At 39.0% G+C, this 25233-nt stretch overlaps 1 protein-coding gene across 1 annotated transcript in view; it reads right to left on the reverse strand.

Moving 5' to 3' along the window:
- SNX24 (sorting nexin 24) overlaps window positions 1–23607 on the reverse strand; it is a 93744-nt gene extending 70137 nt beyond the window's left edge. The window contains exon 1 of the mRNA XM_082783303.1: window positions 23443–23607. Coding sequence (XP_082639429.1) covers window positions 23443–23502 — 60 coding nt within the window. The 5' untranslated portion in view covers window positions 23503–23607. The remainder of the gene's footprint in view (window positions 1–23442) is intronic.
- Window positions 23608–25233: the final 1626 nt, after the last annotated feature.

Below are 25233 nucleotides of genomic sequence, written 5' to 3' on the forward strand. Positions count from 1 at the left end.
ACAAAGAAGTAAATCCGGAGGGGAAAAAGATGGTCCAAGAGCCACTCTTCACGACTAGTAAGTGTTGCTCAGCCTGAGGAGTTAAGACATGCACATAATTTAGCTACTTATAATTTAAAACAGTTTTCAGATTCAAAACAAAACTATTGGCCACCTCAGACACTCATAAAATTCTTTCCATTTCAAAAGGGAAGAGATAAAAGACTCAGCTCTCAGAAAAGGCATTTCCCTTGACTTAGACAAGCAGCATGAGACCAAAGGTTGACTAAATCCATGTCCTACATAGCTAAAGAAATCTATGCTTTAAAAATATCAGAGAAATGCAACTGAATATTGTAAATTAGTATATCTTCTGCTATTTCTTGTAGAAACAACACGGACAATCCCATATGCCACATATAAACAAACTGAAAAGATGGCAACAGTCCTGCTATTTTCACCTCTGTTGAATCACTGAAACTTTTGTCAGACAAAAATACTAACAGTTAGAAGAGTCTTCTTTTCTTGGTGTTCTTGTAACACACTTACTGCAAACAATCTAGAAGAATTTTGCTTTGATACTGAAAAAAGTCTTGGGGTAAGCTAAGATTTTTGGAGACTGGCTAATTTTGGATCAAATTTCAGGTAGCGAGCAACTACTTGTCCTGCTGTAATGAAACTTCCCAGTTTCTTCTCAAAAGGGGATAAACACCCCCCCCAGCAACTGCAAGACAATTTATTCTACTAACCCTGGCACAATACCTTTTTTGCCTGTGTCCCCCCCCCACCCCAAAGGAGGTGAATTGATCTCACTGTAAATTAGTAAGAATTTCAATGTGCATTACCTGTAACTGAACATTTCATCCCTGAAGCTGATATTTACAATGACTCAGAAAAATGAAATCAAAGACTTAATCTTACCAAGTGGTTTTCAAATATACCTTCAACATCTTCACACAGTTGGTTCTGCATAGCCCTAAGAGTAATTCCGCCATTTCAGATACTATGGTTACCTGTCAGCATTTGTTTGCACATACACAAAACCAAACATATTTAATATGTATAGATCTAAGGGGAAAATGAAAGAAAAAAAAAAAACAGTCACCGTCAATATACGTGATACCAAACGTCTAAAAAGCAAACTCTGTAATCGTCTTGAAGTTGTTGGGAAGAGGAAGCATTTCAGACAATGGACAGCACAGATAGGATGATATTTTATGTATATTTAAGAAGCTTATTTTAGCAGTGCCTTTTTTTTTTTTTAAACAAAGAAAAAAGAGGCAAGGACGTTTTCTGCATTTCTGCCATAAAATCCTCTACAACATAAACTTTTATTCATAAGAAGTCTAAAATTATCAGGAAGAATATCTTTAGACAAGAAGTTGCAGACAAATTACATTTTGTCCTTTCCAAGTCTGGTTCTTGTACATTGTGCTTATACAGAAAACAGGAAATTCTCTTCATCTCAGTTGTCTGATACACATAAATATCTGGGCTCAAAGCCTTGACACTGATACTGATGATGGCAGCAATTCATAACCAATTATAAAAAAAAAGAAAACACCACCCAAACCAAAGCAAATCTACTTTTAAATTAACCCTGGATCTAGAACTGTCTGTTTTATTTGAAGTACAAACTATCTGTACAAAACACAAGAAACACCTCTTTTCATTCAGTAATTTACTTTGAGTTGCCCTGAAAATCAGGGATACACTACTTAGTATTTATTCCCAACTTTTGCTCAACGTACCTTGGAGAGAGTTCTCTCAGGAAAAGCAAGAAGCTATGTATTTCTACAGTAATAGAGTAGGAGCTAATAGACACACAGACTGTATGACAGGCTGTTGACATATGGATACATGAGGACATGCAGAATTTGAAAGAGAATTACAATAAACACACTTTGCTATTTCAGTCTTTAGATAGCATACACCAACTTTCACATGTGATAGCTACAACTTAATTCCTTTTAGATCCAGCTCTTATTTTTCTAAAGCAATTACCAGCTCCTAACTGCAGCATGCAATAATCTAAATGATTTGTTCATATTTAGGACATTACTTTAATATTCCTTTATTTTATTACAGGAAAACATCCATCACAGGCATGTTTCTGTTTCAGAAGAGACAGAAGACTTTTTCTTCCCTGTGAATGATTCACAGAAAGCCTACATCACTGCATCTGACTTCAAAAGAACAGAAACTGACTCTTTATGACAGGGATATATGAACTGGGTAAATGCCCAAGCCATTGCTCAAAGCATGCCTGTAGCAGTATCATCACTTCTTTCCAGACAGGCACACTAAGCTGAAGCAATGACTTTTGTTTTCCTGGTTAAACTCAATAGAGTTAAAGTCAAAGTCAAAGGAAAAACTAATACTTGGATTCATTATGCATCAGAGGCATCTTTCTTTGTTAGTGGAAAAGTATAGATTTTAATGCCATAGGCTGTTGTCTTTAAAAAGGTTTACAATAAGCCAAGAACCTAACGTTTTAAAAAGGAATCCTGAAAGACTAAGGAAACGTGCATGTGGTCACAAACACTTAAAATGTTTGCTAATTTACAGTAATTTACAGTTCTCTCTGCTGTTTTGAATCCCAAAGCATTAGTCACTACAACATGTATCACAATCGTATCTTTCCATTGCAAAACATGCCACTCAGAGAAGGTCCCATCTTTACACTGAAGGCACGTATTTCTTGAGGCTCTGCAACAACTTCTGCGGTGTACTTCCATGTTTGTTTTTTTCGCTCCTTCTTCCAGCTTCAACATTACTCTGTTCCTTGCCAAAATTACTGATTTGTCTTCCGTACAGGGCACAAGCAGTAACATCTAACACCAGTACAACATTTTCTACTGTATGATGTAGGAAAATCTCTCCTCCCTGGTGGGTGGCTTCCATGTTGTCAACACTCAGTTCTATTACTGTTTGGGATTCTTTTTGTTTGTTTGTTTGTTTGTTTTTACTTTTTTTTTACTTTTTTTTTTTTTTTTTTTTTAAGTTAAGTTAAGTGGGTATACACATACACCTGAAAATCAAATCAAGTTTTTAAAAAAGGCATATAACAACAGCTGTGACTGAAGAAAAAAAGCCTGAATATAACCAAAACTTATGTGTGTAGAAAACCAGGTAAAGCAAAAGAATAACACATTCATTTAAAACCATAGCAACATTGCTGCAATCAATAAAGTGGTAAAATATTTAAAAAATATTTATTTATAAAATATTTAAAAAAATATTTAGACGTAGAGCTTAGGGATATGGTTTAGTGGGGACTGTTAGCGTTAGGTAGAGGTTGGACTCGATGATCTTGAGGTCTCTTCCAACCTAGAAATTCTGTGTGATTCTGTGTGATTTTTATCCTTCCAGGATCCTGGAAACAATTTCCTTTGACTGGTTCCAAACACACGCATTTGGTGCTCTTGTCAAAATACTTCAAAAAACATTCTTTGGGTATATTTTAGAGAGAGATGATAATATTTCTAACATGGATAAAGAAGCAAAATGACTTTGTTTTCCTGGTTATCTGGTTCATCAAGTTGTTTGAAGTATAATTCAGTATGCTGATATTTTGTCATGCTACTAATTTTTGTTGGACCCCTGAACTCTTAAAGAAAACCTTATTTCAATCCTTGGAATGGATAGGTTTTTTTTGGAGAAAGAATTGCAACTGAAAGAAGTAATACAATCAATCATTTGCTCTAACAAAATATTCCCTATTAAAAGAGCATACATTACTCTCCTAATTATCACTACTCAATTATCATTAACCATCAGTATAAATCATGTGTAGGTCAGGTTTAGTAGTACGTACAACTGTAACTGTTAGAATTGTGTAACTGAAACTAATAACCTCAGTTTCCAGCATGCCAGCAACATAGCATTAACATGAACCACTGCAGAATATCACTATGTATGCCACAGAGGCAGAAATATTCAATCTTCTTATTTTTTGATAAACATAATGAAAGTCATTAGTGTTTGAAATGAAAATGACAGTGAGTTTTTGTTTCAAAGACCAGTTCTGATGGAGTAAAGGTGTTAAAATGTTAAGCTTAAATGACCAGAACAACCAGTATACTTGGGGGCAGGTGGAAACAAGAAAACCTGTCATTCCTTTGAGCTATGATGGCTTCACTGGAGATGCAGTGAACAAACATTACAAGAAGGAAAAAGCAATCTCATGCTACACTTCGAAATTCTTACTGTGAAGTTGAACTAGTCTTACTAATTCAAGTATCAGTTGCTGAAAAGCTGGTCATAGCATTTTGTTACAGGATTGATACATTTTTATTCTACGCTAATCAAATATTTATGAGTCATTTGAAAATATTTCTGTGCTTGTGAGATATCACTCTTTAGAATGCTTTATCAACCAAAATACCAGTTTTGTAGAATAAAAATGCAATGTAAAGAATGATGTTCTTTTCTACCACTTTGTTTACACCACCCCTCAATGCTATATAATGCCTGGAAAAGGGAAGACAGTTAAGGAAAGGAAGAAGCAAAGATATCCCTCATTGTAATGCACAAATTACCAAAAGCACTAAAATTTCAGCCAAATTATGGAAAGAGATGATGCTTATGCAGACCTTTGGTTCTGTTGTCAGGGTGGAATGCATTTAAAAGTGATCAGCACAAGTTTTCAGATACTGCTTATCAATCAATTTAAACATACTTCATCAGGCAAAGAAAAACAAGCAATGCTACCCCTTCATACTCTCCTATCTCTTTCTGCTCCCATCTGCTGTTGTACAAGTATTACAGAAATTAACCAGTTTAATCCTGACAGACAGGGATTACGAGGATTATTGTTCCAGAGAAAAGTAAAAAGATGTTCTTACTCTTTATCTCAGTTTCTACCAACTCCACGAGGTTCTTTATGCTTTTGTGAAGCAAATTGCCAGACCGCTGTGACCTGCCCAAATCCAGGAACTGAGAGTGAGTTTTGGAACTCACTGGGGTGATTTTCCTGGAAAACTAGAATTTCTTCACAGACCATTTAAGATGAAGATTCCTTCTGGCTTCAACATGGAGATAAGGCTCAAGATAACACATGTAAGCACCTACTGGCACGACTGTGGCACAGAATAATGCACGTACAGAAACTACTGCAGTAAGTCTGGAAAAAGAGAATAGGTAGAGGACATGAAAATTAAAAGACAAGCTAGCTCCATATAATTATGTACAATGTATCCCTCATTAAGAAATTCCAGTAAGTAATACAAACAACAAATCTTAGTCTTCCTATTTCACTTAAAACTTGATAAACACTTGATTTATGAGAAGATCAGGTTGTTCATATTATTTCATCCCTATTCACCCTTATATAGAAAATATTTCAAATCTTTAGATATAGATTTTATGGAAGGAAGAGGGATATTTCTCAATGTTGCCATTACAGAAAAACTAGAAACAGATGGATCTCATATATTGGTTTGATGTGACCACATTGATTATCAACTAGTTGCATGATTAACCACCAGACTTGGGCAGGATATTATCAGCCATCTATTTCTCTTTAGAGATACACACTTCAGAAGGAAAAACGTGCCTGGTATCTTTCCACAGAACTTGTCAAAAATGGCCTTAAAGTTCACTTTTTGAGTGAAATACAAGAAAACATCACTGAAGCATTTATGCAGTCCATTGATCTGTCTCACCAGACTTTACCAGCCTCTTTTCAGAATTTTAGGGAACGGAAGTGCAGCAGCTCCAAGCAGAGCTGCTTTCAAACCATTCAGCTTTTCTTCAAGATGTGAAGATTGACACTCTCAAAGTCAACTCTGAAGCTGTATCAAGTTAGACATCCAGTATCTGGCATGTGCAACATTTCGCAGTTAGCTTATGAAATGTTAAAAAGCATGTCATGACATGAAATGTTATGAAATGTTCTTTATGTTTGGTACAGACAGTCCCAACTCAAGTATAATAGAATCATATAATAAATAACAAGTACAATTCTTCTCTAGAATTTATTGTTTTCAAGTATGTTAGCATATGCAATTAAAAAAAAAAGTAATTAAAGTGACTTACATACTTGCTATATTCAATGCATACATAGAGTGACCCCTACCGGTCTGCTAGGCACCCGAACAAAGATAAAAAATGAAAGAAACCATCACTCCTGGGAATGAATCTGCCCTAATTTACAGGGGCAAACATCAGGTAAAGAATTTACATATTTCATTCAAGTTACAGAATGGGTGATAGTAATAATTCAGAGGCAAAAATAGTCCAGTCATCCTATGGACTCTTAAAAATTAATTCCTCCTTTTAATATAAGTAACAAAATAAACAAGCAGAGGGCTTGTAAAGAATGCTTACCATATACCTGTTTCTGTGGCTGACAGACATTATTATTAAGAGTTTAAATGTTTCCCCCCAAAATTCTATAAAAATCTAGGAGAAACAAACTCCAGTCTACCAGTTTTTAAATGAGAAAAACATATACTTACCATGCTTTCCCAATTAAACATGAATAGTAATTACTACAATAAGCCCCCATGAATCAGACTAATTTTGCTACTGTTTATATAATACATAACACACAAATTCATGGAATTATCTAATTATTAGTCTAAATACTATCTGGTTTCATACACAACTATCTAATAAGCCAGATGACCAATAACGTGCTCTGACATTGATCACCTAATCAACGGCACACGTATCGCTTAATATATATCATTTATTAATTTAAAAGAAGTCTTAAAATGTTTGTTTAATTGAAGTGCTGAATGTTCACTTTTTAAAAAACAAATTCTATATTAGACACACACTGTGTGAAGTCATTACCCAGCTAGGCTGAAAACCAACTTGGAAACAGTAAAGCTTACACTAAACATGAATTCTCAGTGCATTTCTTTGACCATCAAGCTTTTTAATAACACACACACATATAGTTACAACATAAAGCATGGAGGAGATTGACCAAACAAGAGGAACATTTGCTTTTGACTTCATTTCAGCCAGTATTCTTCCAAGAATCTAGTTCTAGAAAGCAATGTTAATTGCCACTCCTAAAGGAAACCTTTGCTCAGAAAGCTTAACAGACAAAAATTCAACATTCTCTCCCTGCTTAAAAAATCCTGCAAATTAAGAGGGATATTCCACAGCTACTGAAAATTTCTACTGCATCTAAACCAACTCAGCCCACAGCTGCACAAGACTTGTTCATACCAGGAGCTCACAAAAAACACCATTAGTTCCAGATGCTCAGGGGTAGCTGGAACCTGGGGGCAAAGTCTGGACGTCTGAACTCTCAGTGGTCATGTGCAGTCTAGCCTACACCCTGACTCTTCATTTCTGACCACTCAAGGCTGTTGAAGTGAACAATTACAGTCCAAAGTTGTTTTTGAAATGCATTCAGCCAGTGCTAATTTAGCACACCAAATCCCTAGGGTCTTCAACAGGATCTCCACATGTTATAGAGATTTTATTTTTGGGAGCCATACTTAAATATTTACAATGTTACACAAAGAAGAATATAAGAAAAAAACAACAATGACATGCTATGAAATATTTAAGACAACTGTAACTTGACATTTTTTTCAAAACCAAACAGTGAACTTTGCTATTATTTCCACTGAAATACACAGAGTCCTACAACATCCTCTGTGAAAGTATAAAATTTAGACAATATTATGTTGAAAAAAACAAAAACAAAATAACACTGAGGTTAAAAGCCATGCACTCCAAAGACATGAACATCAAGAAATAACGTATAATTTAATCAATCCCTTAGTGCTTAATGACTCAGAGATAATTAAAAAACTTATTTCTCATGATCTTGGTGCCGTTCAGTGAGCAAGTGCTCCAATGCTGTCGTGGTCTGCCTTGCTCATCATATTTGATCCCAGGCCTGACAAGTGGCATGTAAAACCTGAATTGAACCAAGCATTACCAACTTCCTTATCACCATTTTTTCTACTGTATCCTTATTGGACTATGCCAACTCTTCACAGAAATCAAATACAAGTAATATTACTTGTATTTGAATTTGTATTTGAAAATAAAATTGAGATTTGAAATTGTATTTGAAAATAAAGTCATCTTTTGTGAACGTGGAAATAACACTGAAACACTTAATTCAAAAAACTTCAGAAACATCTGCTAATTCCAGACACCCAATTTGTGATACCAAGAAGTAAATCTGGCAGAAAGCTTCTCTAGGAAATGGTTTACCAAACCTGTGCAGTTCTGCCATTCAGGTGTCTCCAAAAAGAGTGTCAAAAGTGTTCAGAGGAGTTGCCAGGGCAGGAGAAAATCATGTTCTCAGCTCTGAGATAAACCTAAGAGACGGATCTCAAGAGGGCCAAGCACTGTTAGAAGTTTAGCCTAGGTGAGCCTGGTACTATCCACAACCTGTCAAAAAGTTGAAGAACTTAAATTTTCAAAACCTCTGTCTCCTGTAGTCTTCTTGGTGAAACAGGGAGTCTGTAGCTTTGTGTTACATCAGAAAAGTGACTGTTTTCAAGCTGTTTGCACTAACAGAAGGGGCATAAGCCTATTAAAAACCATTACTCCCTCTTTATGGTAGTAGAAAGTAACGTAATGCCAAAGCTGTTGCCAAGCCAGCTCCGGTACCAAACTTAATAATCAGTAGTCTGCTCTGATCAAACTACAGCTTTTTACCTGTACCAGGTTCCAAGACCTGGTCTCTGTTCAGCAGTGCAAAGCCATGCAGTGACTGCAGGGATGCAAGAAAATATCTGGCTGGTTTGGGAATTTCCACAAACTCCTTTTCAGAGTGTGTCCTCATGGTACCTTGTCTCTTGTGCAGATTTGAGTGTCCAAAGGATCTCTCCAAATAAGCTTGTGCTGAAACTGTTCTTAAGAAAAAAATAATTAATACTTCATTATTCTAGTTAAGTGCCTCGATGATCCAGTGTTGAGGCCTCCAGTCAAAGGCTGTCAGCCACTACACAAATTGCCTGGCTATTCACTTGCCTCCCCTGATAAATTGATCAATCAGTCCCCAATGCTCCTCCGCAAATCTGCTGATGATTTGTAAATGGAATCATGTTTCACTGTCTACAAAATAAGAATTAAAAACTGTTATAATGCAGGAGGCAGAAAGGGGCTTCCGTCATAAAAATTGTGCAACCTGGACCTGAGTAAATGTTGACTCTTATTGCCTACTTAACACACCGTCCCCCATAATCTCACCCTGTTCCCTTGAGAAATACAGAAATTGGTTGTATGAGCTACCAGGAATAAAGATCTTTCATCTTAGTCACCTTCTTTGTTAATAACTCTGATCCTTGTGTACTAAGGATTTCTAATTCAGTCAGCACCAAACACCCACTATGCAAGGACAGCAGTGAAACACAAGGGGCTTATTTAGTGCTCAGGCCAGAAGCACATCGCCATACTACTGCACACCTATTTTGCACCAAGCCTTCTTTTTTAAAGTATTAGTCTTGCAGGAACTGCAGAAGATTTTTGGTTGTTTTCTTGGTGTTAAAGGTAAAAAGCTACACCTAGACATAAACAATAAATGAATTACAGACATTGAGAATAAAATGAAGCTAAGCAACCTGTGGATGTGTCTAAGAGCAGCAGAAGGGAACTGGAATGGCAGGTGGCATAGCACTGCTTTATTGCCTTGCTCTGCCTGAGACATCTGGCAAAACATATGGTCTGAGATGAAGAGAGTGTTAGGGCTCAACAGAGCAAACATAGGACCAAGCACATAAGAACTTTCCAGAAATTCATTACATAGTGGCTCCTTCATTAGGCCACAGGCAAGGTATACACTAGCAGGCACCATGTAAGAAATGTCAGGCAAAGACGATAGCACTAATCTTTAAGCACCAAAGTCCACAATGGCAAGGAAGAGCATAGCCACAAAGCAAAAAACAGGTACTTAATGCATTAACTAAATACAAGATTAGCCATTATCTTCAGTAAACTCTGCAGGTAGGTAACACAGCAACAACAGCCACTACACAAATCCCCCTGGAATATTCTGTTAGTCTCTAAAACAGAGGTCTCTGATCAGCTCCTGAAAACTCTTGATGGGAACTGGCACAAACTGCTTGGTCTTTGTGCTTTGATTTCTGTCATTAGGAAATGTATAAGCCGCCTTCACGCCTCTTCAGATTAGACAGGATTGGGGTGGAACACATCTGTGCTTTCAGGTGTTAACTCTGGGAAAGGCTCCTGCAGGGCCTTCGCCTCTTATAACAGCCTGCCTGTATGCTTTTTTTTTTTTTTTTTTTTTTTAAACCAGGCAGGTGAGAATCACAGAATGGTTTGGGTTGGAAGGGACATTAAAGATTGTCTAATTCCAACCCCGCTGCCATGGGCAGGGACAAAGGGATGGACAACCAGAGCTCTGATCAGCCCTCCTGCCATTCCTGTCCCTGTGCTGCTTTCTGCTTCACAGGTAAAACACCACTCTAGGCATCTCTTCATAATCCAGCCATCTAGCAATTTAAACATTTAAAGAGCTTGCATTTTATGGCAGAAACTATATACAGGAAGAGGTGCACCGAGGTAAGAGTCAAACCAAATATTTTTCACTTCTTCACTAGCCTATAGAATCAGATCCCCCCAGTCTGCACCTCCCTTCATTGCTACGTACATGTACAGTTATGGAAAGAGATACACTTGGTCCAGTTCTGCACTGTTTATAAGGCTGAAGTACTAAACAAATAAGCACTGGGGTCAGTGTAAACACTGAACAAAATGCTTTACTGAAGAGTATTAGCAGTGTTTAAACAATGCACAAAAAATAATCTAGTGTGACAAGTCTGCCCCAATCACTGCATTCGCCTCAAAATTTAATGCTACTTGGGGACCGGAAAGAATGACTACTTCCAGGAAGACCTTGCAAAAGGCTAAGAAAATAAAAGATGTTTCTTCTCTACCTGGAGAGGCAGCAGCTCATGATTCTTTCAGTGACCATTCCACTATGAGAACCTCTAATATTTCCAAGGGGAAGAGAACAGAGCTACTCCAGGTGAACTCTCAGGAACTGTAGAAAGCCACAGAATTTGTAAGTGATAAGAGGCTAGGGACTGGATAGAGGTAAAGTTGTTGAAATAATGCAAAGAACAATTACTGAGTTTTTGCTAGAGGCTTACACAAATAAGTTTTAACAAGACTTTGCTGGAAGATGGCCAGCTCTACTTCAGACCTTCCAAGGAATTTACTTACACAAGTTTTCTGCATATTCTCTCCCAATACTGAAGGACCTCAGGCAGATCTATTCTAGTCCTCTATCTCTGTGAGTTACCTAGCTCACCCTGCTGTCTCAAAGCAGGACCAACTATACTTCTTAGTCTTGACAGAAACATTTAAACCTCATGCAGACAGTTTCCATACTCTACTGCTGAAAGTTACTCTCATGCTGCAGTACCTTCATTATTCAACACCACTTCATAAAAAAATCTTTTTCACTTCTGCTGTAGATTACAAGAAACTGCCCAGCAGAGGATTACAGCATCTTCAATTGGCAGGCTGATTTGCCTCCTTTGTCTTTCTAACAGCCTTTATACTGAGGATTGCTAAAAAGTTGCTGCCCAGTGCTCTCTCCTTTCACATAAAAAAAAAAAAAGGTGCATTTGATTCTTCACAACTATCATCAATCTAGAAAGTAGTGTAATAGTTATATGCCCTTCTACATTGCTTTCTCTTATGGACACTCTTCCCCACAAGTTCCCATGCTTCTTAGAGTGCAGTACTTAAGTCTGGACATGGGTGTCCAGCTTAGTATACACTCCACTCAGCATTGGTAAGGACTACTCTTTCTCATATTCGTCTTTCAAAACCCCAGCGGGTACAGCTAACATTAGCATCATGGCCACCCTGTGATGGAAAAGCACCCCGTCTCTTCAGAAGACATGTTACCTGATCTGCTGGATCCTATGCTGTGTTACTGATTATTATTTGTTAAGATCAGCAGTTGGCATCAGTTCCTGTTGAATTAGCACCCTATTTTCCTTTCTTGAATAGTATTTCCAATTCAAATTTATTTTTGATTCTACTCTTGTTCTCCAGCATGTTCACTCTTACTTCCACCTTCGTGTTGATGGCAAATTTAAATAAGGACATTATCCCATCATCCATGTCATTAAAACATTAGCTCATACAGGACCACAAACAGAGCTCTCTGCAATACGCTCAATAAATCCTTCCAGTGTTGGCATACACATGTGCTTCTGAATACCTGTAGCCACATATGTACAACATGTGTGTGTGCATGCATGCCTACCTTCTGCCCCTGTGCAAATATAAGGGGTTTGGCTTTGGTCTTTGCTTAGCAACAACTCATTTAGCTTGCAACAGTACAAATAAAACTCAAATGTTAAGAGCATCTGCACTGGACTCAACTAACTTGTACTTTCCACAACTGACAGCATTTTTTAACTAGAAAATATGGCAGAGCTCTTTTAGTGATCCATGTATAGCACTTCAGTTAAGCACTATGCAAAAATGTACAGTAAGTTTCAATAGAAACTATACTACAAAAAACTCCACCAAGGAATAAAAGCAAAACATTTTCAAAAGTTGGTCTACTTCAAGCTTGAAAAGAATTTTTCCTTCTTTCTTTTCATGTACAATAAAGCAACAGTGGGTTCTGACCAGAGTTTCTCTGAGGAACTGTGTAATGCAATAGTATTTTTCTGAAAATATTTAGAACAGAGAGTGAAAAAATGCAGGCTCATTTGAGCATTTAGCTTAGCTAAACAAAACTGCTAAGCAAATGTGGAAGCTGAAGAGGAAAGGAAAGTGGCTGACTTGCATAGACTTGCTAGCGGGCTGCTCAGAGTTACATTGCTGTCAGAAATTCCCTAGGTAAAATTAAAAAGAAATGCGTTGTGCTCTGGCATTTTTATAAATTCCTCAGAGATACCATGAATATTAATAAGAACATTTTTTAAAACAGTCTGTTAAATATTAAAGTATGTGCATGTATGCCATAGCGATGTACAACAATGGAATAAAAATTTTCTCTTCCCACAGGACTAACTAATACATATTTTTCCACACTTCAGAGAAATTCTTGTTAACCCAAACTAACATGTTCAAAACAACAAGATTCAATGATCTGGCAGTTTTTAAGAACAGATTACTGACATGGTTTTGAATGTTTCTTAGATGAAATCACTAACATTAACACCTTCACATTAATCGATTGGTGTCAGCAGAATTCTGGAGAGCTATGCTGCAGGCTCCAACACCAAAGTGGTAATCAATTAAGGAAGTCAGCTGAAAAAAAATGATGCAAAGATCAGAGTTGTCAATGGTGAAATAATCTCATCTCAGTGGTGTCAAACAAAGAGTAAAAAAATGTCATACACTTACTTCATAATGAAAGAAAACTACTGTAAACAAAGATCTAATTATCCAACAATTCACAGATAACTAATTAAAATCTACAAATAAATTAATCAGAAATCTATATTAAAAGGTATATTTATGTAATTTAACATAAGATATATTTAGGCAGAAATTGTACAAGTTTTTCTCTCTTTTTTAAAAAACACTACTGAAGAACATAATTGCTAAAAAATTCAGTGATTTTATTTAGAGGGTATTTAAGCTCCAAATAACGGAGTTAAACACCAAGAAAATAATAATCAAATATATACAGTTTAGTCCACAGAAATCACTTAACATTTTTACATTTTAAGCACTTTTTTCCCCAAAAGGGAGAAACAAAGCCACTGAATTTTGTCTGCATCTTTGACACATAAACAACACTTAAGCACAAATAATGTTGCATTGTTAAGCTGCAAATTCTTGTATCTGCTGAGTTAGCAAAGACGTCCACTGCAGGGTGTTGAGAAGGGGGGCATTAAATACCACTCAAAATAGGGTTCTCATTTCTCCATACTCTTTGTTTGGCTATCACCATCATGAGGGCCTCTGCCACGTTACATGCCATAGAAAGCTACCTGACACAATCTGTAGTGCATTCTTTACCTTCCACAGGCAAACCATCAGAATCTATTAAAATTACTTTACGCCGATAGCACTAGAGACATGACAAATCACAGGCCAAGAGTCAGATACCAAAGAATGTGTCTCAGGGCGTTGGGGCCAGGCCGATTTGCAAGCAAATGATATTGTGTGAAGCTGGCATGCTCAGTGCATGACAAACTGATGCAATTTCAGCACTGTCGGAGAAGCTGGCTTAGATTTCTCTGATGCTGGCTATGGTTAGTGTACAGAATTGTGCAGAGTTCCCAGATTTGAATCACTTGGGGCCTGAGAGGGCTTCATTTGACAAGCCACAAATAATTACACTACACTCTTTCTGTTGTACTCTATTATTTTGCCTCTTATCTGTAAGCTTTGAGCACTCATGAACAAGCAAGGTCGCTTCTATTTTGACCATGATGCAACAAAACATTGTTCTTTTGTGATATGATAAATAAAATGCAGCCCTGCAGACTAAACATTTTTATCAGGTCCATTTTCCACTTTTATAAGCAACAACTTTGGGAGCTTGTTAGCACAGTAGAGGTTGGAAATAACCATGTAGGCAGGTTCATGAGCTTTTCACTTAGGAGTGTGATACAGCTATCTCGTTATTGCAAAAACTCATTTGAGAAATGGGGCATTAAGTTCTTAGCCCTTAACAGATAACAGTTATATCTGTGATTACTTTAAGCAGGTTTTTACCCCCTTTCAAATCAGCAATTTTTGACAATTTAGTTGGTGAGTAGCAAAAAATAGTTTTAAATGTGCACTACATTGCCACTTCTTACCTAGACACCAAATGCATCTCTAAACTAAAGTAACTGCATTCTCCTGTGTCAGCTCACAAAATGTATTATTCAAACACTCAAGCAGATCAAAAGTTTTGCTTTAGCAGTATTATCTTGGCTACTGAATTTAAGAAGAATAATGACATTCATAGCATTCACAAAAAAAAAAAAAAAAAAAAAAGATCAGAAGAAGAAGCAGTGGCATTCATGGCTTAGGCAACTAAAATCTGGTCACCTTTTTCCTAGTTTACAGAACACTGAACTTTCAGAAAAAAACGTCTTCCTTCTTCCACGGACTGTGCAAAAATCAGGCTTATAATTTAGGGTTTTGTGTTACAAACCAGATGCTACTCCTTCTTTTCAGTCTTAGAACTAGGTTTAGAGATTTTCCAAAGCTGCAATTAGCCACAAACCATTTAGTAGTAAAGGAAAAACTCAAACATGAATATTAAATGCATGTAGGAATAGAGTGATTCTTAAAACTATTCATGATTCCTATCAACATACTCCCTTTACACTTACTTTTGGATACATATATGGTAGAAATTATGCACTGGAAGGTAAAGAGAAAATGTTAGATTTCTTAACTGAAAACAATGAACTTAAAATATATTATCCTACTTTGTCTCTAATTCAGGACAACATAAAGATTGTCTTATCTGAGAGAAGACAATTACTACCCTTTCTAGCACTCCTGGTAAGTTCTTATTAAGTTCTGTTTTAAAAGGGAAGAATATTTGTTCCCTTTTCCTAACTGGTATGAAGAATTTATGACAAAGCCTGCAAGTCTGACATAATATTTCTGCCAAGGGAAGGCAAAATTGAAAATATTAAAGAACCAGATTGTGATGTATAGGAAAAATACAGCAGGAAAAACATAGCATCCTCAGCCACACTTTAGCTTTGTAATCTGTACTTGAGTTTTGTAATCTGTGTCAAAACAGATTTAAAACACGGTGAATGGTAAAAAGAATGATTTGCTACCCATCACACATCCATATTTTAAGCACTCAGCAAAATGAAAAGCCTCTGATATTTTCTATTCAATACCAAAAGTGGATGCTTTTTATTATTATTTTTTTTTTTTACAGTCCTTTTATACTTTCTCATTATTACTTAAAAACAGAAGCTAGGTCTTTGTATTTTTGAGGTAGAATGGATTTTTTTTTTTTTTTTAATATTAAAATTTAGCTTTTAAATGTTCTCTAACATACTTTTAAAAATGGAACAGTTTGGAATTTCATGTAGCTTATGTCACTGCAGAACATATTTTTTCTTAAAATTTGGCAGAACTAAGAAAAGCAACAGGCTAATACATTTTCTGATCCTATAATGGCATTGGACTGAACTCCAAATCTGTTTTACAGTTACATAGCATTCTACTCCAAATACATTTTGTTTTTTCTTCACAGGTTTCAAGCAAAGTAAATGTTGTTATAACATTCTGACATTCCTGTAAATCTATTAGTTCTTTAATTTATGATTAAAATGAAGACATGTTCCTTATGTTTTCACATCTCAAGAGAACATGAAAGTTAGAGTGTAATTACCATCACAGCTTGACTGCAAGGCACATGACCAGGTAGTTCTCTTCCTGGACAGAGCTTGACCACTAAGTAACAAGACAGGAATCTAAACGCAAAGAAACTGAGACCAGTGTGAGGCCATAGGTAAAGGCAGTTCACTGAGGTAAGTATGGTCACTTTTCATAAAAGCAGTTCACTGTAATCAATACAAATTTGCTGCTGAACAATTGATTGTTTCACCCCACAATCAAGACTTTCTTTGTCCTTATGTAAGAGATGATAGGAAAACTTTAGATTTCATTATTTTCCAGTTTGGAAATACTGCAACACATGAATACCTTCTGCTCCTGTACAAAAAAAAAATCCATTTTTAAGAAGTGAATCAATTGCAGGATGAGACAAGGAATACATAAAATAAAATAATGGAGATCAGTAATTCTTATCTCACAGTTCTCAAGGTACACTAGTGGGAGAAAAGACCACCACAGAAGTCCCATACCATTTTCACTATACTGAAGCATTGAGTAGTCTTGCAATAACGATGCTATAGCAATGCAGTAATGATGCAGGGTAAGGACAGATGTTACTTCTCACAGCATCTCATCAGGAATCAGCTATTACCAGTTTAGGTAAGAATGAGTTTTGAAACTCTCTGTACCACGCAGTTTAACTGTTGCCTAGAGGCCCTGGTCTTAACTGTGACCTGCAAACACTGTGATACACAAATAAATAATCTACTAAATGGAAGATGCTGTGGAGGCTTGAGGGTCATTTGTGATACAATACCAACCCTACCCGCACTGGTGGCAGCTTCAGCCTCAAAAGCATCTTCACAGATTTCCTACACATGCATTTCTAGGGCTGAAGAGTGTTACGAACAGGAGGGGGAGCTCTCACCGCACCTGCCGCGGAGGAATGGGAGGAAAAGTGGTGTTTCGATGAGCACCTGGAACGCAGATGGTGCCCCTTTCTTGTAGGCTCTTTCTTTCCTATCTTATTCAAACGCCCAGAGGTACCTAAGCACTGCCGCAGTGTGCCATATAACTTCATTTAAAACAACATAACACACAACATTTATTGGTTTACCAAACGTGAAATGCTTGTTGCATTGTATTTAGGTAGAAGTAATAATAGTAATAATAATAAATGCCATTCAAGGGAAGAGAGCATCCATGTTTTAGCCACAAGGTACTTGTTATCAGGAAGTCCTTTTATTTCCCATAAAGAACGCAATGACACTTTCAAAGTAGATGACAACACTTCTGCTTTGTCATCAAAATCCTCTTTCAGAGGACCCTAACAAAACGCGATGTTAGCCTGCCCCAAGCCACAGAAATCTAAGGCTTACCAAAAAGTGAATATGAAAAGTTGATACACATCCTCCTACAATTCTTGTAAAACCATAACGCAAAATGATGGCTGCTGACAGTAAGAACGATCAAAATGCAGTAACTGCTTAGCAGCCTGCCCAGGGGCACAGAACAGGCGCACTTCCAGCAGGCTGAGGGGCAGCACTGTGGTCCCACCTCCTAGCGCCCTGCCAGCCAGCTGCCTGTGCTGGGGTCTCCCCCTTCCCAGCACGCCAGGGGACATGCACCTCTCCGCGCCTCTCTGCATCTCAGCAAAGCTGGGCCCAAGCTGGCTAAACTTTGTCCTCAGTGGCCTATTGAGCAAGAAACACAACCAGGTCACCAAGCTGTAGTACAAAGTTCCATCGACTTCTTTCCTATTTTTTTCTGTATTCCAAGAACAACCAAGACTTGAAGACCATTATTCAAGATCCACTAAGATTTGAATGCATATTCAGCCTCCACATAAGCTACCCTTTAAATTCCACTATATTAAACTTTCAAAAGTGGACTTAAAAAGGGAGACAGATAGGTTGAGAACGAAGTATTCATGCAAATTATTTGCAAATTCTCATAAAGTCTGCAAAAATTATCACTTATAAACGGATGGATTATCTGGTAGTGTTTTCCAGCTGATAGTTTTGAATTGTAATGGTTTGAAGAATTTGTAGGATTTCCTGTTATCGTAAAAATAAATATCTATTATTAAAAATACAGTTTTCTAAAACTGCTCCTTCAATATGAACTTACTTAATATAATAGCCTAGTCAGTGCTCTAGACAAAAAAAAAACCACATTTTCAACTTTTTAAGGGCTCATCAGACACCTACCAAAAATGGCATCATTACAAACTGAAATTCCAATAAAATAAATGACATTACAATGATAACTAATTAACAGTTAAACCTCAAATAAATTGCACTGGACATTAAAAAGTTCAAAGACCAATTAAAATGTGCATTACCATAATAAAAAAATAGAGTGATCAATTCCATCCTCCCTCATGTTGGATTTCTAAGCCTGGTACATTCTCACTCCTCCAGGGAAGTGAAGAACGTATTAACGCTATCTTTGTTGACAAGATTTTACAAGTAGCATAACTTGATGTTATAGAGACAGAAAACACCAGCACAAGCAGTTAAGCATGAATCCCTCTGATGAAATAATTCCACTGGTAGCATTGTGTTATTAACAAAGTTTTGTCACTACTACCTCTCAGAGATTCAATGAAATTCAAATACATCTTCATTGTGATGCATGTCTGAATGCTCTGCTACCCCCTATCTTTCTGAAAATGTAACTTCCTCATCAAAACCACAAATTAGTAATCTTGTGAGAGAACTGCGGAATGGATGCTTAGCAGTTATGGTTTACTGTCAGAAAGTGTCAACTCTTGGTCTTTCAGATGGTAAACTGATACAGGTCATCATTCTGCTACTTCTTTATTTTACTGCTGAATTCCCTAAAGAGCACATTGAGAGTGATTTCTTGCTCTAAGAAATGTTACATGGCCCTTTCCACTGACATGGCCCTTTTCGTGACTGTGAATCAGTGGTTTTGAACAATTGCACAACAATTAGAGATCACGGGAACTATATGTCTCTGTCAAATCTGCCTACATCCCCAAATTGATTAAACACAAAACCAGAAACAACTCTAACTGATCGCTATGTACACAATCGGTCTGTTTTTTCACTTTGGTTTTACTTTTTTTTTTCTGCCTTAGCTGCCTTCGAGTGCACTGCAAAATTATCTTTTGACTTGCTTTATACCCTTCAAGTTCCCATTGCACACAAAGCAGTCAGTTTCATATCACTGACTCAAAGTCTGTCAAGAGGAAAACTGACTGGAGGAAAGAAATTTAATCACCAGCTCTGCCAAATGCACAAGTTAACCAAAAAATAAATTTTGGTTAACAATATCATCTGCTAATTCATTCTCCTCCACTGGAACTGAAGAAAGCAATGGTCTCCCACCTCATTTTTCTGACATTACAGAATCATTGGTATCTCTCAAATCAACTTTATTCTCTTCTTCTGATGTAGGAGAGAGAATATATGTGTACACACCTGCCATGACTCCCTTGTACAGACACCACCACATTTGAAAGCTCTTTGTTTAGATACTGTGACAAAAAGAGTATCTAACTTGCAACAACAGACCCAACATTTCTACTTATCTCCCTTGCACTTGGTTGGAGTTGCTGCTTTTCAGAAGGATTTGTGATTCAAAGTAACACTTGGTGAGCTTGCACAAGCCAGACTGGTGAGAACAAAGTTTTCATCCTCACCAGTATCCTCCTCAAGGCAGGCAGACCCAGTTCTGATTTTTTTAAACTACCAAATTCACATGGCCCAGAGGTTCAGAAAAAGACTTGGAATAGTAATGCTTGAAGTTTCTGAAGTAAACTCATTCACATAATTACTCCACGCTTTACAACAACATTACTTACAAATATTCCCCCTTTATCACTTGCTACAGTGGCCTAGTCTTGGGCTACCTATGGAAGAACACCTAACAGCTTCACTTTTTGACTCTGTACATACCTGCTTTAAGAAGAAAGAATGCTGAAGTACATAATTTGTACCAAACTTCAAGCCTGTGCAATTTTATACTTCATAAGCAAAGACTATAGCCTAGTAATTAAACTGCTGCTTCTGTGAAGATAAAGTCTACATACTTTCAAAAAAAAAAAAAATCTATGGCACTTCACTGTCTTACAGGTCATATCTTGCTTCCACAACATTTGCAACTCCAAGAGCAATTTTGGGAGTAGTATTGAAGTGTTAATTAAAAACGTAGTAAGCACATGTGTCAGTCAAGTATGCCCTCTGCTCTGTAACACATTTAAATGTATGTCACCTTGACCTGCAATATACCACTGTAAAAAATTTTTGGTCAATATAAATCAAACATACACTAATTTATTCAGCAAGTTCCCTAGCATCAGAATCAACATTAGAAATCTAACTAGTATTTATTATTCTGTTATTGACAAAGGGAGCATATTTAAATGATAACAAGAACACATGGGTGTCATTTCGAAGTTAAATTGTTCCCTAGAGATATCCTTAGTAAGCGTCTACATTTAAAGGTCATTCACTGCCAAATTATGAACAACTGTTGCATTTATTAGCACAGGCTCAATAGTTTGGAAGGTAGTGTCATCAATTTAAACTGACAATGAAATCTAGTTGTCCAGAAGGAAAACAGACATTTTCCTTATTCTGTATTTCACTGTTTTACATATGCCCTGAACAAAACTGGAACAAGTGCAAGTTTACTCAAGATTTTTTTTTTTATTTTTATTATTTTTTTGAGGGGGAGGAGGAGGTGTAAAGTTTTAGGCTTTTGTATCTGAGAAGAGCACTTTAGTAAAGCTGAGCTCCTGAAACAAAGACAGAAGGGAGTGAGCTCCCCATTTACTTTGTTGACTGAGCACTATCTGAAGTGTGGCACTACAGAATTTCACCTCATTTTTCTTTTTAATCTTTTCTCTCCTGACCTGACCTTTTCATTGGCCAAGACCCCACTTGGTCTTGGGTCCTTCTACTTCTTGATTTCTCCCTGGTTTTCCCTTTGAAACCGGGAAGCAGCTTCCAGTTTCTGTAACCTTCACCCTCTCCAGAACTCTATTCTGCTCCTGCAGCTGTTGCCTGACAGGTCTCTGACTATGCCATCTTCCCAGTGCTGCCTAGTGGTACCAAGCAGAGAAAGAAAACCACCAGGTTTCAGGAAAGCAAGCTGAAAGCAAGCCAGCCGGTTGGTAACAACCTTCCTTACAGAAAAGGCCAAACACTCTTTCCATCTCTCCTTTCCAGGCAGTGAGATGGTGGCAGGATGAGCGCATCGTGTTCTGACAAAGAAGTAACCAGAAGCCCGGAGATGTCAAGGAAGCATGTCCTGTTACCTGCAGAGAGAAAGGGGTCCCTTACAGTCCGCCATTTCACGCAGGAGGTTACCACCATCACCACTTCTAGAAACAAAGAAATGAGAACCAGCAACAACACCCTCCTCAAGAAAACACCTTTTCAGACCGTTTCACTGTCATGGCCTCTGACAACCACAGCACAGAAGACACCCTCTGAGACCTCCTGGTACATGACCAGGCTGGCAGGGAACCAACGCACACCAAGCTGCATCATCCTCTACAGCATTAATCACATCATCTCTGGCATCCCTTTGTTTCAGCCACGTTTGAAAGCACTGTCATTCTGAGCAAACCAGCACTTGTGGGAAAGAGAGTGGTAAAAGTTCAACTGGGTTGAGAAGCACTTCTAGGATCATCACCATATTGTTTTAGAGGTTAATATTGTATATAAGGGTGATGATGGAAGACAACCAATTGAATTACCCATACCCTTGGGGGCCTAGAGAGGAAGACATATGAAGAGCGGCTGAGGTCACTGGGCCTGTTCAGCCTGGAGAAGAGGAGGCTGAGGGGGGACCTCACAGCGACCTGCAGCTTCCTCATGAGAGGGAGTGGAGGGGCAGGCGCCGATCTGTTCTCTTTAGTGACCAGTGACAGGACCCACGGGAATGGTGTCAGGCTGTGACAGGGGAGGTTCAGGCTGGACATCAGGAAGAGGTTCTTCACTGAGAGGGTGGTTGCACACTGGAACAGGCTCCCCAGGGACGTAGTCACGGCACCAAGTCCGTAGAAGTTCAAGAAGCGTTTGGACTGTGCTCTCAGTCATATGGTCTGAATTTCTGGGTAGACCTGTATGGTGCCAGGAGTTGGACTTGATGATCCTTATGGGTCCCTTCCAACTTGGGGTATTCTACGATTTCATTTCATAGAAAAAACGTACTTCACTCATCAACTTTGTAATCCTCCAGAATGTCACCCATTCCCTTTAATTTGAAGGCTGCATTTCAAGGAGAGTCAGCACTTCACAGTGCCACTTTCTCCTCTTACCTATCTTTTCTAATTCACCAGACTCAGGTAGCCCAGAACTGGAGAAACATCTACTTCATCACTGAAAGTCTTCAATACCCTGCAACCCCCATTTTTTAGGGCAGTATCTACTAAAACCATAGCCTCTGACTATGAATCCTACATTGGGCCCCCAAAAAATGAGAGCTGATGGGGTCTGGACACTGAGCCCATGCTTCCAACTCTCCCAGTGAAGTCACCTTTTTTTCCAATGCAAAATAATTGCTGTTATTGTTTCCTTTTCGGTAAATTTCTCTTCCTGCACAGCACAGGGCAGCAGTAAGGTCTCACCAACCTCAGCTTTGCAGGAGGGAGGGCTTATGGTATGCCCACTTGCACTGGCTGTGATTTCCAGCCCCTGGTACAACACTTATGCAAACTACGTAGTAGAGCAGCACATTTACCATTACAGGGGAGTAAGCCCTGCTCACGTACGGTCAGCAAGCTCCTTGAGACGTAACGGAAAACCACCGAGCTACGCTCAGAGCAGACCTCTACTGCCTTTCCCGCAAGTGCGCCTGGCCCAGAGAAACTTCAGCTACGACTTCTGGTGCAGCTGCCCACGGCGGTCGCTTCTGAGCGGGCTGCAGCGCAGAAATTCACACCCCTGGCTGAAGAGGCCAAGTAACGGCACGAGGAACGCCTCAGTTACGAAGTTTGGGCTGCGCCGCAGCAGGCTGCAGGCGGCTGCGCGCCCCTCGCCGCTGCCAGACCCGTGCCCGCTCCCCGGTCACCGCTGCGAGCTCCAGCGACGCGGCCCCGCTGCGGCCCCGGCCGATGCTCAGGCAGCTCGCCCCTTGCCGGCGCGGCCGTTAACGCCCTCACCCCCCATACCCCCCCCCCTCCCCGCTGCCGTTAGCGCTAACGGCTCGGCGAGATTTAAACGCCCAACCGGGGTCCGCGGGCCCCGCCGGCCCCCTCACCGTGTAGCCCCGCTCCAGCTCGCTCTCCTCGTGGCGGAAGGAGGGGATGTACACCTCCATCACCAGCAGCACGGGCAACGCCAGCGCCAACGCCGCCGCCCTCCCGCCTCACCGGCGCCGCCGGCCGTTGAACGGCGCCGCCGCCGCCATCGGCCCGCCGCACGTGACGCCGCGCACGTGACGCGGGGCGGGGCGGGGCGGCCGTTGGGACGCGGCCGTTGGAGGCGCTGAGGGGAGAAGGGGCGGGGGGGGCGTCGGACAGGCGGAGCTCGGGGCTGCGGCACCGCGCACACCCCCTGAGGAGAAATAGTCTCCTAATTTCCAACCCGAGCCTCCCCTGGCACAACCTGAGGCCGTGCCCTCTGGTCCCGTCACCGGTTACCTGCGAGAAGCGGCCGCCCCCCAGCTCCCCCTTTGCATAAGCAGCCAAAAACCGACCTTAAAAGTGGGCGCAAATGATAAACGAGTGCTGTTCCCTGACATCTGTGGCTACACTAGCTCGGTGTTTCTAGGACCAGCTTTTAGAAGCATCTTCTGAGAACTAATTGGCTTCATTCTGGACTAGAAACATTAAGGAGAAAGAAAAAAAAAAGTTACAAGCTCTTTTCCCTCCATTTCTCTTCGTTTTACTGCCAGCTAAATTTAATTGTATTTTGCTCTAAGCAAGACCTACGACCTGAAGAATTCAATGCAAAATAGAATGCTTTGACTAAAAACAAGTGGAACAAGTGGGGGGGAAGGGAAGGGAAAAAAGGAAAAAAGGAAAAAAGGAAAAAAGGAAAAAAAGAACCACACATAATAAAAAAATGTCCTGAAATCAAAGCTAGCCAGTCCTTGGACATTTGTTTCTGCACAATGCTGCTCCTTGTGCTGCTGACCTAAGCTGCTGATGACCAGCAGACAGTCCTAGTGCTGCTCTGAGGCAGAGGTGACACAAGCAAACAGATGTTCATTCCCAGTCCCATTGCGCCATTTGACATTGCCCATGCTGTAGGCGTCAAATTCTTGGACCACAACGGAGAGTAAAGCCATTGAACAAGGAATCTGACTTTTCCCCAAAGCGACCTCTGGCAAATACATTATTATAATCGTCCCAAGGGAAGATATGTTACATATTAATAGTTTAATTAGTCCAGTAAACACGGGCACGCTAAAGTATAATTGCCATGCTATCATAATTTTTAGTTTCTGGTTAAAACTCCAATCTTTTAATCTTTGTTTCTGTTCTCCAAGTACAAAATGGATGAACCATTTGAATGCTGTAATGCACTGATACTTATGCGAAGCTAGTAGAATTTCACAGGGGAAATATTTGTGGTTGTTTGCCATCTAATAACCAATAATTTCAAAAAGCTACTTTTTGCCCTAATACCATGTAACTTATTAACAAAGAAAAGTTTGAGACATTAATCTGGCTTCAAATTCAATAGTACATAATGGAACTTTTGACTGTGCATCAGCCAAGAGGAACAAGGAAGATTACATGGTGAGCTGAATTCAAATACATCAATATGTTTTGGAATGTTAAATACTTAATTTGCACGATACATCATCATTAGTTTGTTAATCTCTAAAGTTACTGCTGAAGAAAAAATAGGATTTCTCCACATGGCTGACAGACCAAGGACTGTCTTTGTCTCACACGCTGAGGAACAAAAATTTAAGAAACATTAATTCACAAAATGCTATCAACGTGTTGAAAACCACCCAGAATTCTTGCTTTTGAAAGTTAATTGCACAAACAATATATGGTGATTATCCCCCTCTTCCCTCCCACACACACAAAAGGAG

The sequence above is a fragment of the Aythya marila genome, assembly GCF_965140915.1.
Source record: "Aythya marila genome assembly, chromosome: Z".
Taxonomy (NCBI): Eukaryota; Metazoa; Chordata; class Aves; order Anseriformes; family Anatidae; genus Aythya; species Aythya marila.